Source organism: Petaurus breviceps, unplaced genomic scaffold, assembly GCF_028583685.1.
Source record: "Petaurus breviceps papuanus isolate PSGF00001 unplaced genomic scaffold, PetGlider_PUasm1.0 37, whole genome shotgun sequence".
Taxonomy (NCBI): domain Eukaryota; kingdom Metazoa; phylum Chordata; class Mammalia; order Diprotodontia; family Petauridae; genus Petaurus; species Petaurus breviceps.
The window spans coordinates 27,247,534-27,260,562 of record NW_027186296.1 but is presented as its reverse complement, the minus strand read 5'-3'; the positions used below and the strand labels follow the sequence as shown (position 1 = coordinate 27,260,562).

General features: G+C 38.2%; 1 protein-coding gene across 6 annotated transcripts in view; it reads right to left on the bottom strand.

Annotated features, from left to right (window-relative positions):
- CGNL1 (cingulin like 1) overlaps positions 1 to 13,029 on the bottom strand; it is a 210,554-nt gene that overhangs the window by 39,311 nt on the left and 158,214 nt on the right. For all 6 annotated transcript variants that reach the window (XM_069098141.1, XM_069098139.1, XM_069098138.1 and 3 more), the window contains 2 exons: positions 8,694 to 8,900; positions 7,768 to 7,872 (listed from right to left, as the gene is read on the bottom strand). In XM_069098141.1, coding sequence (XP_068954242.1) covers positions 7,768 to 7,872; positions 8,694 to 8,900 — 312 coding nt within the window. The remainder of the gene's footprint in view (positions 1 to 7,767; positions 7,873 to 8,693; positions 8,901 to 13,029) is intronic.

Here is a 13,029-nt window from a genome sequence, read left to right as displayed (position 1 = left end):
ACCTTGAACACATGACCAACATACTTTTAAGAAGACAACCCCACTGTCACTCCCCTATTCTGGCAGATGAACAGAAATAATCAAGTAAACCAAATCAATCTGGGGAACAGAAGCAACACAACCCCAGTCTCCTAGTCCATAGGCCTCTCTTGGTTAGTTTACATTTCTCTTCATAAAGAGTCAAAAGACTGACTGAAAAGCTTTTACAGCTGCAATTCAAGGCAAATAAACGCAAAAAAGAGAGAGTGAAGAATCTAAAGCAATCAATCCTTCAGCTTTTTAATAAATGGTTCTTATCACAGCTGGTTATTATTATTTCATATTTTAGGAGAAAGTTACATAAATGGTTCTGGTATTTCCCTTGGAATTATCCTAAACGTGAGAAAACAACCAAGAATTTGTATCTCAACCCTTAAACATGAGGTAGCTAGATCAATTAACAAGCATTTATTTAGGACTTTTTGTTGTTTAGTCGTTTTCAGTATTATCTGACTCTTTGTGTCTCTATTTGGGGTTTTCTTAGCAAAGATAATGAAATAGTTTGCCATTTCCTTCTGCAGTTCATTTGACAGACGAAGAAACTGAGGAAAACAGGATTAAGGGTCTGAGATCAGATTTGAACTCAGGAAGATGAGTCTTCTGACTCCAGACCCAGTGTTCTTTTCACTGTTCCACCTAACTGCTCTTTATTTAGCACCTACTACGTGCTAAAGGCGTGCCTTTCATTGGATCACTAATCCCCTTTCTTTCTTCTCATGGTCTGAAAAATCACCACAATTAAATAAAGTCTAGGACTTCTCTCTAATGCCCAGAAACACGATCTATTGTGTCACTCTGCAGATTGAGTTGTACCTAGTCAAAAGTATCTTCCCATCTTTGCTTGCCACACTCCCCGTGTCCCTAGGTATCTCAAGTTAAGCCACAGGTCTCCCCCTCACTGAATCAATGAATAATAAATACAGGCCTCTGGCTTTCAACATCTAGATATTAGCTAGAATGCCTCTTCTCTGGAATTCTCCAGAACTCCCAAAAAAGCAGCCACAATGGAAGAAAAAGGACAAGTACTTGCTATATAATTGTTTACTATAGTCTAATTAATTTTAGGGTCTTTTTTGTTTCTTGAGTGTGTTTTTTGTCCTCACCCTTACCCCAATTAGAATGTGAATGTATGTGAACACATTTTCTATTCATTCGTTTATCTCTCCTTGTTGTTGTTCCTTGGCTTTGGTCATGTCCAAGTCTCCACGACTCCATGTGAGATTTTCTTGGCAAAGATACTAGAGTGGCTTGCCATTTCCTTCTCCAGCTCATTTTCCAGGAGGAAACTGAGGCAAACAGAGTTAAGAAACTTGCCCAAGGTCACATAGCTAGTAAGTGTCTGAAGTCAGATTTGAACTCAGGAAGATGCATTGAGACCCAACACTTTATCCACTGTAGCTCCTAGCTGTCCCATAGCCCTCATAGCATCTAGTAAAAAACAACACACTACAAGTGTTTACTAAGTATTCAATTAACATGTCTTAAGACACTACCAACGGGGCGGCTAGGTGGCACAGTGAAGAGAGCACTGGCCCTGGTGTCGGGAGGACCTAAGTTCAAATCTGGCCTCACTCTTAACACTTACTAGTGTGACCTTGGGCAAGGTACTTAACCCCAATTGCTCTGCCCTCCCCTCTCCAAAAAGAAAAAAAAAAGAGATTATCAACCCCATGTCACACCCTTTGAATAACTGTTTTGATCAAGATTTTATGACTAGTTACTGCCAAAGGAATGTACCCTGAGCTCACCTGGGATAAAGGAAATCTTTATTTGAATGTATAGCAAGGTAAAAATTTAGGAAGGGTGGTATGGTCAAATGGCATCAGCCTTATTTATTCATTTAAAGTGGTCCTAAGAACAAATGCTATCCTCGAAACTCTCTCAGTCTACATAAGCCATCACTTTAAAACAAGTACAATAATAGGGAAGCAAGTATAAAACAAACAGGTTGTTAAGAAGTCAGCATTAAAAAGTACTAAATCATTCTATAAGATCAATAACCACAACAGAAATCCTTCTCCAAAGCTTTGTGGCAACTCTGGTTTCACCAACTGAAAGGTCTAAAGAGGCCTACACCAAGCTGCAAAGGTTTTGAGTAGATACCCATCTGATTCACCTACTGAAAGTCAACAGCAGAAGGGTCAAAAGGTAGGTTTTCCCCTAGTCTCAGTAATTTATAAATATCACCAATAATTAATCAAATAAGCAAGGGATTATTAAGCACTATGTGCCAGATGGGGAAGGTAGGAGTACTGGACCTAGAGTCAGGAAAACTTATCTTCCTGAGTTCAAATCTGACCTCAGACACTTTACTAGCTGTGTGACCCTGAGCGAGTCACTTAATGCTGTTTGCCTCAGTTTCCTCATCTGTAAAATGAGCTGGAAAAGGAAATAGCAAACCACTCTAGTATCTTTGCCAAGGTGGTAGAGATTTGGGCATGACAGAAACAGCTGAACAACAACAATAAATGAGGCAGATACCACACTAATAGCACAGAATTTTAACCTGTATCAAGAGAGAGAAGTACCCACAGAGATAAAATCCAGGATTTTTTAGATATTGAGATAAGATGCAATAGAATATTAATCACCCAAGACTCTGAAATTTTGAAATTTTAAAAACTTTAAGGCAGCCTTGAAAAGTTCCAACTCCCTGTTCCTCTAGAGAGCTAAATCCTCTTTTAGGCAGCAATCTTGAAAACACAAAAAGAAAATTACTAAGATCATTTGAGCCAGTTTTTCAGATGGAAAACAAATGGCATCTCAGAGTCTAATAAACATGGTCTGTCTAGACAGTGTGATTATTATAGAGTTATTTCTGAGTACAAACAATGTAGGTAAGACAATGAGAACTACAAACCTAAATGGCCAAAATTTCCAGCTGGAGAGTGAATAGCAAACACTGATACCAGTATTTTCAGTGTAAAACACAGGATGTCCCAAAAGTCTTTGTGCTGTTGCAAGTTTTAATACCTTTAATAGTTTGAAACAGCACAAAGACTTTTTTGATATTCTGTATTGTTATTTCTAAATTGTATAGTGCTATGCAGTTCATGAAAAGCTTTCACATATATGAGATTATTTTATCCTGAAATGAACCACCTCTTCCATGGGAATGCTACAAGGAATACATTTTATAAATAGCTATGAAAATGAGAGCTAACATCATTATTCCCAGTACTTTGTGGAATCAGCCAAGGCATGTGATCATTAGCCCAGCTTTGCTGAGGACGTGCCTGAGATGACACAGAAAGTAGTTGAGCCAGAGCCTGAATGAACTTACTCCAAGACGAAGACTCTTCCCATTATCCCACACTGCCTGTCTGATAGACCAGTCTTTTCCACAGCTGGGAAAACAGACCCTGAAAAAAGTGGCACGTCAAAGATAATTTCCAAAGCACGAATAGAAATTCCAGAGGAAAAAAAAGGGCATTAACATCTCCAGGCTTTCTGCCACTATTTGTTCCATACAGAGAATTAGCTGTTGACTGTAGATTTACAGCTGGTGAAATCCTTCACTATGTGTGAAACCTCCTGATATGACAGGACAAAGACACAGATGTTCTCAGACATGTGTAAAAGCTGGGCCCAGGATTTAGTGTTTTCTCTTTTTCTGTTCCCAAATTGCTTACAAACTAAAATCCATCTGCAGTGCCCAACTCTGTCTTCCTTTCTTCCCTTTTCTGTTCGAGGAAAGCTATCTTCTCTCATCTGCCAATGTTTCAAAGGACGTTATTTGAGCCTCTAATTATTTGCCATATATATGTCCAATCTTCTCTATTAGGTTTAAGCTCCATATGGGTATCAGCTATAACTTATTCCATCTCTGAAACACCAGCACTTAGCACAATGCTTTGTGTATAGTAGTCATTCAACAAATGGTTGTTGAAATTTAACTAATTGAGAAAAAATTCAGTGCTGTGTAATTAGAATGACCAAACCTAGCTCTGAAGCAGAAATGAGAAAATGCATCATCTTTGCAGAGGACTCTGGGTTTAGAATACTGCATATCATGCCAGACTCAGCTGATGTGTTTGTTGAACTTCAATGTTTCATTTTTCCCATTGTTTTTATTGTAAGGGATTATTCTCTGTGTTGGGGAGGGAGAGGGCATAGATATTTGGAAATGAAGGTGATATTTTTAAAAAGACAATTATAAAAATTTTAAATAAAACAATTGGACCATTGACTCATATAGCCAGCCTAAGAACAAACATAAACAACAGCTCTGAACAGGTCACGTCATTTTGTCTGACAATGGGAGACCTGTCGGAAAAAGTTACTGGCTACAATAAAACAATTATATCATGAGAGTACTAATTAAACATTACTAGTTGAGAAAGGTTCATGGCAAAGTTCAATATAAAAAAATAAAACAAAGAAAAGCCAGGGAGATCAGATGCAACTTCAGAATCAAGACTTGCTTATTAATCAATGACCTTGCCCCCAACTTCACTAAGAAAACTGAGACCATCTCTCCCACACACCCTCATCTACCCAAGTACCTGATGTCCCCTACATCTACTATACAGTTCAACAACTCAAAACTTTTCTGTTCCTTTCAGGTATCCTATCCTATACCCCAGACAAAAAGAATGGGGTGACATATATTCTTGTCAAGGCTAATCTTCTTATGTCTTCCCTCATCTTTTGCAAGAGGAGTTTGCTCCATTTATCATTCTTTCTCTCTATCTCCCTTTTATCCTTGACCTCTTCCTACCTACTGGCTTTTCCCTGAGCTGCTCTAACATGCCCAGGTCTCCCCTCTCCTTGAAAGTTTTCAATTAATCCTGTCGTTCCCTCAAGCTCTTTCAGCTTTCCCCCTTTGTACTACTACTAACCACCTAGAATAAATACTACCCAGTCACTACTTAGACCTTTGCCATATGTCCTCTAACCCCTCTAACTTTCTAACTATTCTCTTGAAAGGTTACCAATGAGTTCTTAATTCTAAATTCAATGATCTTTTGTCAATACTCATCTTTCTTGACCTTTCTGCAGATTTGGATACTGTCAATTGTCTCCTCCCCACTGTGGAGAGTCTTTCCCCTCCTCCCCCACCCCCATCCCCAGCTTCTGTGACACTGCTCTCTTTTAGTTCTCCTACCCTCTGACTGAACCTTCCCAGTCCCCTTTGATACATCATCATCTATCTCCAACCCCCAAAGCATGAGTGTCCTCCCAGGGTCAGTCTTAAGCCCTCTTCTGTTCTCTATATATACACTGTTTTCCTTGGTGATCTCATCTATTCCCAAAGGTTCCTCTACACCAAAGTCTTATCTTTTTCTTTTGTTTTTTTCCTTTTGTATCATGGATGCCTTTAGAAGTTTATGGACCTCTTCTAAGATTTTTTTTAAATAATTGAAGGAAATGTTACATTTTAGACATCAGTGAAAATAAAGATGTGCTATTTTTCCCAACCAAGTTTATGGGTTAGTAAATTTATCCATCAAACATTTGGGAGGATCCATGAACCCTAGGTAAAGAATCTCTGCTCTACAAGGATAACTCCCAAATCTATGTATGCAGCCTTACTCTCCCTCTTCTCCATTCCACATTAATAATTAATCATTTGCTAGAAAGTCCTATCTGGCTGTCTGTCCCTCCCATACTGAAAAAATAAACAGGTTCAAAACTGAATTTATCATCTTCCCCTAAAACTGTTCCTCCTCTAAGTTTCCATATTTCTATTGAGGGTACCACCATCCTGCCAGTCGGCAAGTTTCAAAACTCTAGAATCAATGGACATTCCCTACACCCTAACTCCCAATATCCAATCAATTACCAAGTCTACTGATTTTATCTTCACAACATTTTATACATCTGTCTCTATTCAGAGCCACTACCTGAATTCAGGCCCTTATTATGTATCACCTAAAATTATTAAACTAGTCTCTTTTATTTCATTTTGCTTTTTAGAGGGCAATTGGGGTTAAGTGACTTGCCCAACATGGCTAGTTTTTGTGTTAAGTGTCTGAGGTCGCATTTGAACTCAGGTCCTCCTGACTCCAGGGCCAGTGCTCTGCACTACCACTGTGCCACCTAGCCACCCTAAACTCATCTCTTAATTGGTCTTTTTGCTTCTACTCGCTCCCTTTACCAAGTCATCTTCCACACAGATTTCAAAATAATCTCCCTCAAGTATGGGCCTGATAATATCATTTTTTTAAAAATCTGTTTTATTTTTAATTTATGGAATAAAACAAGCAATTCCATAACATACTATAATAAAAAAGATGATTATACATGAAACTTCAAATCTACTTTGCACAACTTGTTATTCCTTTCAAATATGCAACAAAATTATCATGTAAATTTCTTTTTTTAAACCTTTTTTTCCTTCCCTCTTCTACCCTGCCCTAGAGATGACTACCATTAAATATGTATATTATACATACACACACACATACACACACATTTTTACATATATATGTAAAATTATTCTACACATACTTCTATTTATCATTTCTTTCTCTGGATGCAGATAGAGTCTTCCTTCTTAAGTCCTTTATAGTTAATTTGGGTATTTGGAATAGTCAAAATAACTTTTTTTAATGGCATTTTTCTACTCTGTGCTTGGTTCCCTTTTGCCTCTAGGGCAAAACACAAACTGTGGGCACTGCTTTTTAAAGTGCTCCATAATCTGGCCTTTACAAACTTATTTCACATTACTCCCCTTCAAACTCTTTTAGCAAAACTGGATTGCTCCCCAAACCTGACAGGCCATTTCCTACCTTCATATAGTAACCCAGACCATCTTCTATACTTGAAAGTGTGCACCCCATCTTCACCTCCCCTTTTTAGAGTCTATATTCCTCCAAGGCTTTGGTCAAGCAAGGGCTACCTTCCCACTCTCAATTTTTCCCTGATATTCTCCATTCTCTCCCCTCTGAAATACTCCTAGAGGATGGTCTGATACCTCACCTTTCCTGCCTTCATCCCCTACATTCTCTTACATTCATCTGGCTTCATGTCATATTCTGTCAGTAGAATGCCAACTCCTTCAGTTAAAATCTGCCTTCCCAGCTACAGAGTTGTTTTTAAATTGGTCTCTGAATGTTTCTCACCACTTAGCACTCTCATGTGCCTGAAGTTGTATTTTTTCACAAGTGGAACAATTCAACAACTCTCCAAAACATCAACTATTCAGTGCTGAGAAATTACATTACCTACTTGGGGGGTAGTCTCAAATGTTGTTTCTTTAAAAAGCATGGGTCTGGGTTGAGAAGGATTTCATAAAACACAAGACAGATTATACAGAGATCATTATACGAAATCCTATCTTTAGAAAATACCCTTCAGACCATGTTTTCTGATCTACCAAGAAACATCCTAATATACTAAGAACTAGTGATTTTGGGTGGCAGCAGATGCCTAGTTTCAATTAAAATCCTTGTGATAACTCATTTTGTAAGCTTGTAGTCTAGTACAATTTATCAGAGGCTTGTTTTAAAAGACTGCCATGACAGATCGCAGACCTTTCCACAAAATTCCCATTTCACCTACTGAAAACTGTCAAGTTTCTAAGGATCTTACTTCTAAATGACACTTTAGGAGAACAGCCAGAGAAAAGATTAAAAGTTGTCATGACATTATAGCTGAAGGATGGTGGGGATCCTGCCAGTGAGAAAAGGAGGAAAGATGAAACAATTTCTCTACATTCTTTGGACATAATTTACTTGGGGCTTCATTGAAGAGAGATTAAAAAGAGCATCCCCCAATTTTTACCTGAATGTCCTCTAGTTGACTCTCCAGGACCCTTTTTGCTGACAGCATTTCCTTTTCTTGGTCTCTGGCACATAAAAGGGCTTCTTCTAGTTGCTGCTTTTCTCCCTATGATAAATAAAGAGAGGACAATATACTGAGACCAAGTGAGACTGTGCCAATGAAGCTGCCACTGTGGGATACAGTAAACAGCAAGGGTAGAAGAAAATGGTAGATATGACAAAAGAATATCATCATAGAAAGCTGCAATTGGACCCAAGATGGCCCTCAACAAATAGCAAATTAGCTTTTCTCTCTCCCTACCTAATGGTTACCACTACTGGTAGGGGACCAGGCTCCTTCCCCCCGCTCCCCCCTCCAGACATTTCCCCAATAGCATAATCCTTATGAAAACTTCTTTTTTCAAACTTGTGAGTGTTGGCAAATGAGATAACCAAGATTACTCCTCATTGTGTCTTTCAAGTAGACCAAGAAGAAAACCTAAAGGTTCATTCCTATGGACCGAAGCACATGAGCTTTAGTATGTGGACTTCATGATAGTTATTGCAGATGCTCAGCGTCCTTTTATTTCTGCTTCTTGGCTCTGAGCCAGGAAACTGAGACTGCTTGAAGCCTGATCTCTTCGTAAGTGAAGTTTTATTGTGAATATGCATCTGTATCACACACATACACACACACACACACACACACACACACCATATCAGTACTGTTCCCATACCTCTTTATGAGCTGCTTTCACATTTACATAGCTCCGCTTACGACTAAAGATTATTCCAGTTGTACAAAGAACTCTAACTTTGCTTTTCACTGGTAAATTATGATTTTAAATCCCTTCCCACCTCAGAACACTGTCCTTCCCCATACACACAGGGGAAAGGGAATTAAGAACAGATGTCACTAAATCCTTGACTTGCCCCAAAGATTCTTACCTCACATTTCTTTAGTTTTTCCTTCATTTTGACTTCATCTAATTTCATCTCATCGACCCGTGTCTGAAGTTGCATCATGCTCAGTTCTAGCTCTCTGATTTTTTCCTGTAGTTTCTCATTTTCTTCGGCTAGTGCCTTCACCTGCTTTTCTGCTTCTAACTGAGCTGGTTGTGGAGTGCTACTCCGATAGGCCAGGACTGCAACATTCTATGGAAAGGATGTAATAAGAAGCTGTTAGAACTCTTCTGGATGCTGGGAAGCTGAGATGCTCTGACTGAATATGGCCATACAGCTGGCAGAGGGAAAAAGAGAAACAAGGTATCCCCCCACACTCTACACCCATCACTTCCTTTTGTTCAATCAATAAATAATTATTGACTGAGATGAGAGACTAGAGTGTAGTAGGTCATGAAGATAAAAATACAAAAAAACAATTTCTACTCTAATAGTGGAGACAATAAGCTTATATAGAATTTTAAATAGAACAAATATAAATACATAGCAATTAAATACAAAGTAATTTTGGAGAGAGGGTACTAAAGATTGGGGGGGGGGGAGATCATGCAAGGTTTTATGTAGAAAGTGGTACTTGAGTTGTGTCTTGAAGGATGAGAGGAATTCTGTGGAGATGAAAAGAGAATACATTTCAGGTATAGAGGATGACCAGTGTAAAGTCACAGAGATGAGAGATGGAGAGTCCTATGTGAACAACAGAAACCAGTTCTACTGAATCACAGAGTACGGGAGTGGAAGTGATGTACTATGTTGCAAATTTGTTTAACAAGTTTGTTATTACTCTGACTGTGTAGCCTTAGTTTTCTAAAATGAGCTCTACTTAGCTTGTTGTTTTCTATAGCTAAATTATTTCAACCAGTTCTCAGTGCAATTGAGAAATTGCATATGTACTCTGCTTAAATTATGATAGAATTTATTCTATGGCAATTGAAATCTGTCTTTGCCAGTAAAAGTCATTTGCATTCGTAATGTTCTGCTGTACATGTTAAACTGCCTTTTGGGATAAAATCACTGTTATTATATATAATAAAGAAATTGATATTCATGAAACTAGGAAAGCTAGATTTAACTACCTTACCTTAGGATACACAGCATGACCTGAAGCTCTAACTATTCATGAGACATTCCCTCAAATTCACTCATCTTCTTTATTCCAGTTATACATATGGTTGATACTGATCACCTCCTTACAAATATATTATAGATCATATCAGCAAAAATGGTCAAGAAATATTTCTGCAGATACATAGCATGAAAATAATAATTCAAATTATGGCTTTTTAATAAGGTTTATCAAGTACACTTCTCACAAGTCTGTGAGGTGGGCAAACAGTAACACAATGCCAGGAGACTTGGCTCTGGAGTCAGAAGACCAAGGTTCAGAACCCACTTTTAATACATACTAGTTATGTGAGTTTCAATTTCTCTTTCTTAAATTTCCTCACCTATACAGTGTGGGGTTTGGATTAAATGACCTCTGAGGTCCCTTCCAAAACTTGATCTAAGAGTTATTATCCCCATTTGACAGACGAGGAAACTTTGACCTAGCTCATGACCAAACAGTCAATTAGGTATGGGAGTCAGGATTTGAACCCAGAAATGGACCCTCGATATCCTGAGTCCTAAGAATCTTTTGCTACCTTGAACTCTTGCAGGATAAAGCTATTGAGACAGGGACCAGTTCCTACAGGAATTCTTTTCTTTGCTTGTGTAAACTCTTTGGAAGACTTCAAAACTTTCAACAATAAAGTGGAATTGTATTCTCTAGCTATTTACCAATTACAAGACTTATAATGACCAAAAGACATCCAATTCAAATGTTTAACTAATTATATCTTGGAAGCTGCATAGTTCAAAACAACTTAATGCAACATTTCTCAATCATGCACTATGTACAAAATAGTCTATTAGGCATGATGTATACAAAGACTAAAGCCAGATAGTACCTGACCTCAAAAGGCTTACATTCTAATGGAAAGAGAGAAGGATTAAGATCGAAGGGAAAGATATATCAATATGGATCCTTCTGCAAATGGTGAAGATTACAACTTTATCCTATGTGACTCTTGTACATGTTCTCCAATAAATCTGACATGACTGGGTTAGGGGAGGGAGGGGTAACCTAATGTGCTTGAGACCTTCCTTTATATTTCTTGATACTTCTTAGATGCTTATGGAGCACCTTAGCTCTGTAAGTGAAGATAGTTTATTAATTCTCTCTCCCCTTCTTGTTAAATGATGAAGCACCTTTGCAATTCAAACATTTTTCTCATGACATCCCTGCTTCTCTTGAACAATGCTTTGCTGACAATATGGTATAGCCTACTCATCCACACAGATTAAGTATATCAGGTAATTTGAGGCAAGGAAGACTAACAACTTGGAGAGATAAGGGAAGTCTTCACAGAGGAGATGGTAACTAAACTGAGTATTGGAAGACAAAAAGGAATGATGGACATAAAAAGGTGAATAAGGAATACATTCCAGACATAGGGGGATGGCTTGTGCAAAAGGACATGGAGGCAGGAGATGAATCATCAAAGTTTAGAAAACAGTTAGTAGCCTAGAGTGTAGAAGAGGGGACATTATGGATACTGTGGTGGTAGAATCATATAGAGTTTGCAGATGACTTGGATAGAGTGCCTGATGGAGAGGGAAGAGCCAAAGCTGACACAGGATGCAAGCCTGAATGTCCTCAAAGGAAATGGTGGTTCACTCAATAGAAACAGAAAAGTTTGGAAGGGAACAATTAAGCAGCCAAGAAACAAAACAGCATGATTTTTTTCTGAACACTTCTGGGCTTCACGAAGTTCTATCCTGTCCCCTTCTCCATCCTCCCACTCTCAACATTGGGAGACGTTTCAAGATGGGGAGAGGAACTGGAAAGAACTGAATTGTGTCTGAAAAAGCAATGCAGGAACTTCATGACGTAACAAACTTTGGCAACATTCACCTACTATTTTCAATCATTTAAAGGTGGTTGAGGTGCTTATTTTTTCACATTCCTTGCCTTTCCTATTAAAAATTTCAGCAGTGGGGAGGCCAGGTATCACAGCAAGTAAGAGCACAGGCCCCAGAGTTGGGATGACCTGGGATCGAATTAGGGCTCTGATACTTAGCACCACACCCAGAAATAACTGGCCATGTAACCTTAAGCAAGTTACTTAACCCCACTTGCTTTAAAAAAATAAAATAAAAATTTCATCAGCCTCAAGCTTTTGCAAACAATTATGACATGTTTTGGCCTCAGTTTGTAAAAATGAGTCTGTTCACAGTGATTAACTATGAATTTGTGAACTTCCATTTCCAAACTGATGGGAATGGAAGGTTAAAATAAGGATTATGAAACCAAAAAGAAGCATAGGTACATTGTCTATTCTAGCCCCAAGGAACTGACAGGTGAACCACTTCATAGATGTAGTACATCTCAATAAATGAAATACTAAAGTAAAGCCATTACCATTTAAAGCACCTATACAGAAAGCAATGTCCAGAGATCAAAGATGAAGGAAGGGTTGAAATATGTCAGAAATTTAGGCTACACATAAACTTAATGACACTGTTTGGTTTTGTCATTTGCTAAAATTGCATTCCCTGAACCCCTTATCTAAATGGTTATAATGACCATCTTTGTGGAGGAGTCAGCTTCTGGATTTCTGAAAGTTAATCAATCAGACATCAGTCAAGTCCATAAGACTGAGTTTTATAAATTCAGAAAAAAACAGTCAGGGAATGAATCTTCTTCCTTTCATTCCCCCTCATTTTCTCCTTTTACCTTAGCAATCAATTACAATGCTTAAATAACCCAAAAATATAGATTTGGAGGGAAAAATAATATCTACCATCTTAACTCCTCCCCACTACTACTATTAATAATAACTAACATTTATACAGTGCTTCACAAATATAATATCATTTGTCCTTAGAATAGCACTGGAAGGTAGGTACAACTAGCAGATAATGTGACTTGCTTAGGGTCACACAGCTTGGATGTATCTGAGGAAAAGATTTGGACTACAGTCTTCCAACCACTGCTCCAACTGGGAAAGAGGGAAAAACTAGTGAAACATCACCTCAGAGATGAGAATAACAGGGGGTGAGGGGGAGGAAGAGGAGGGGAGACTGCAGGGATTACATAGCCTAGAGAAATTATATTATACCCTATTAACAGACCTGAAGTGAGGCATAGATTAGAAGAATACCAATATCTTATGTCTCTAGCTCCTAGGCCTCAATCAGCTACTAAAACTAAATAGATAGATAGATAGATAGATATAGATAGATAGATAGATAGATAGATAGATAGATAGATAGATAGATA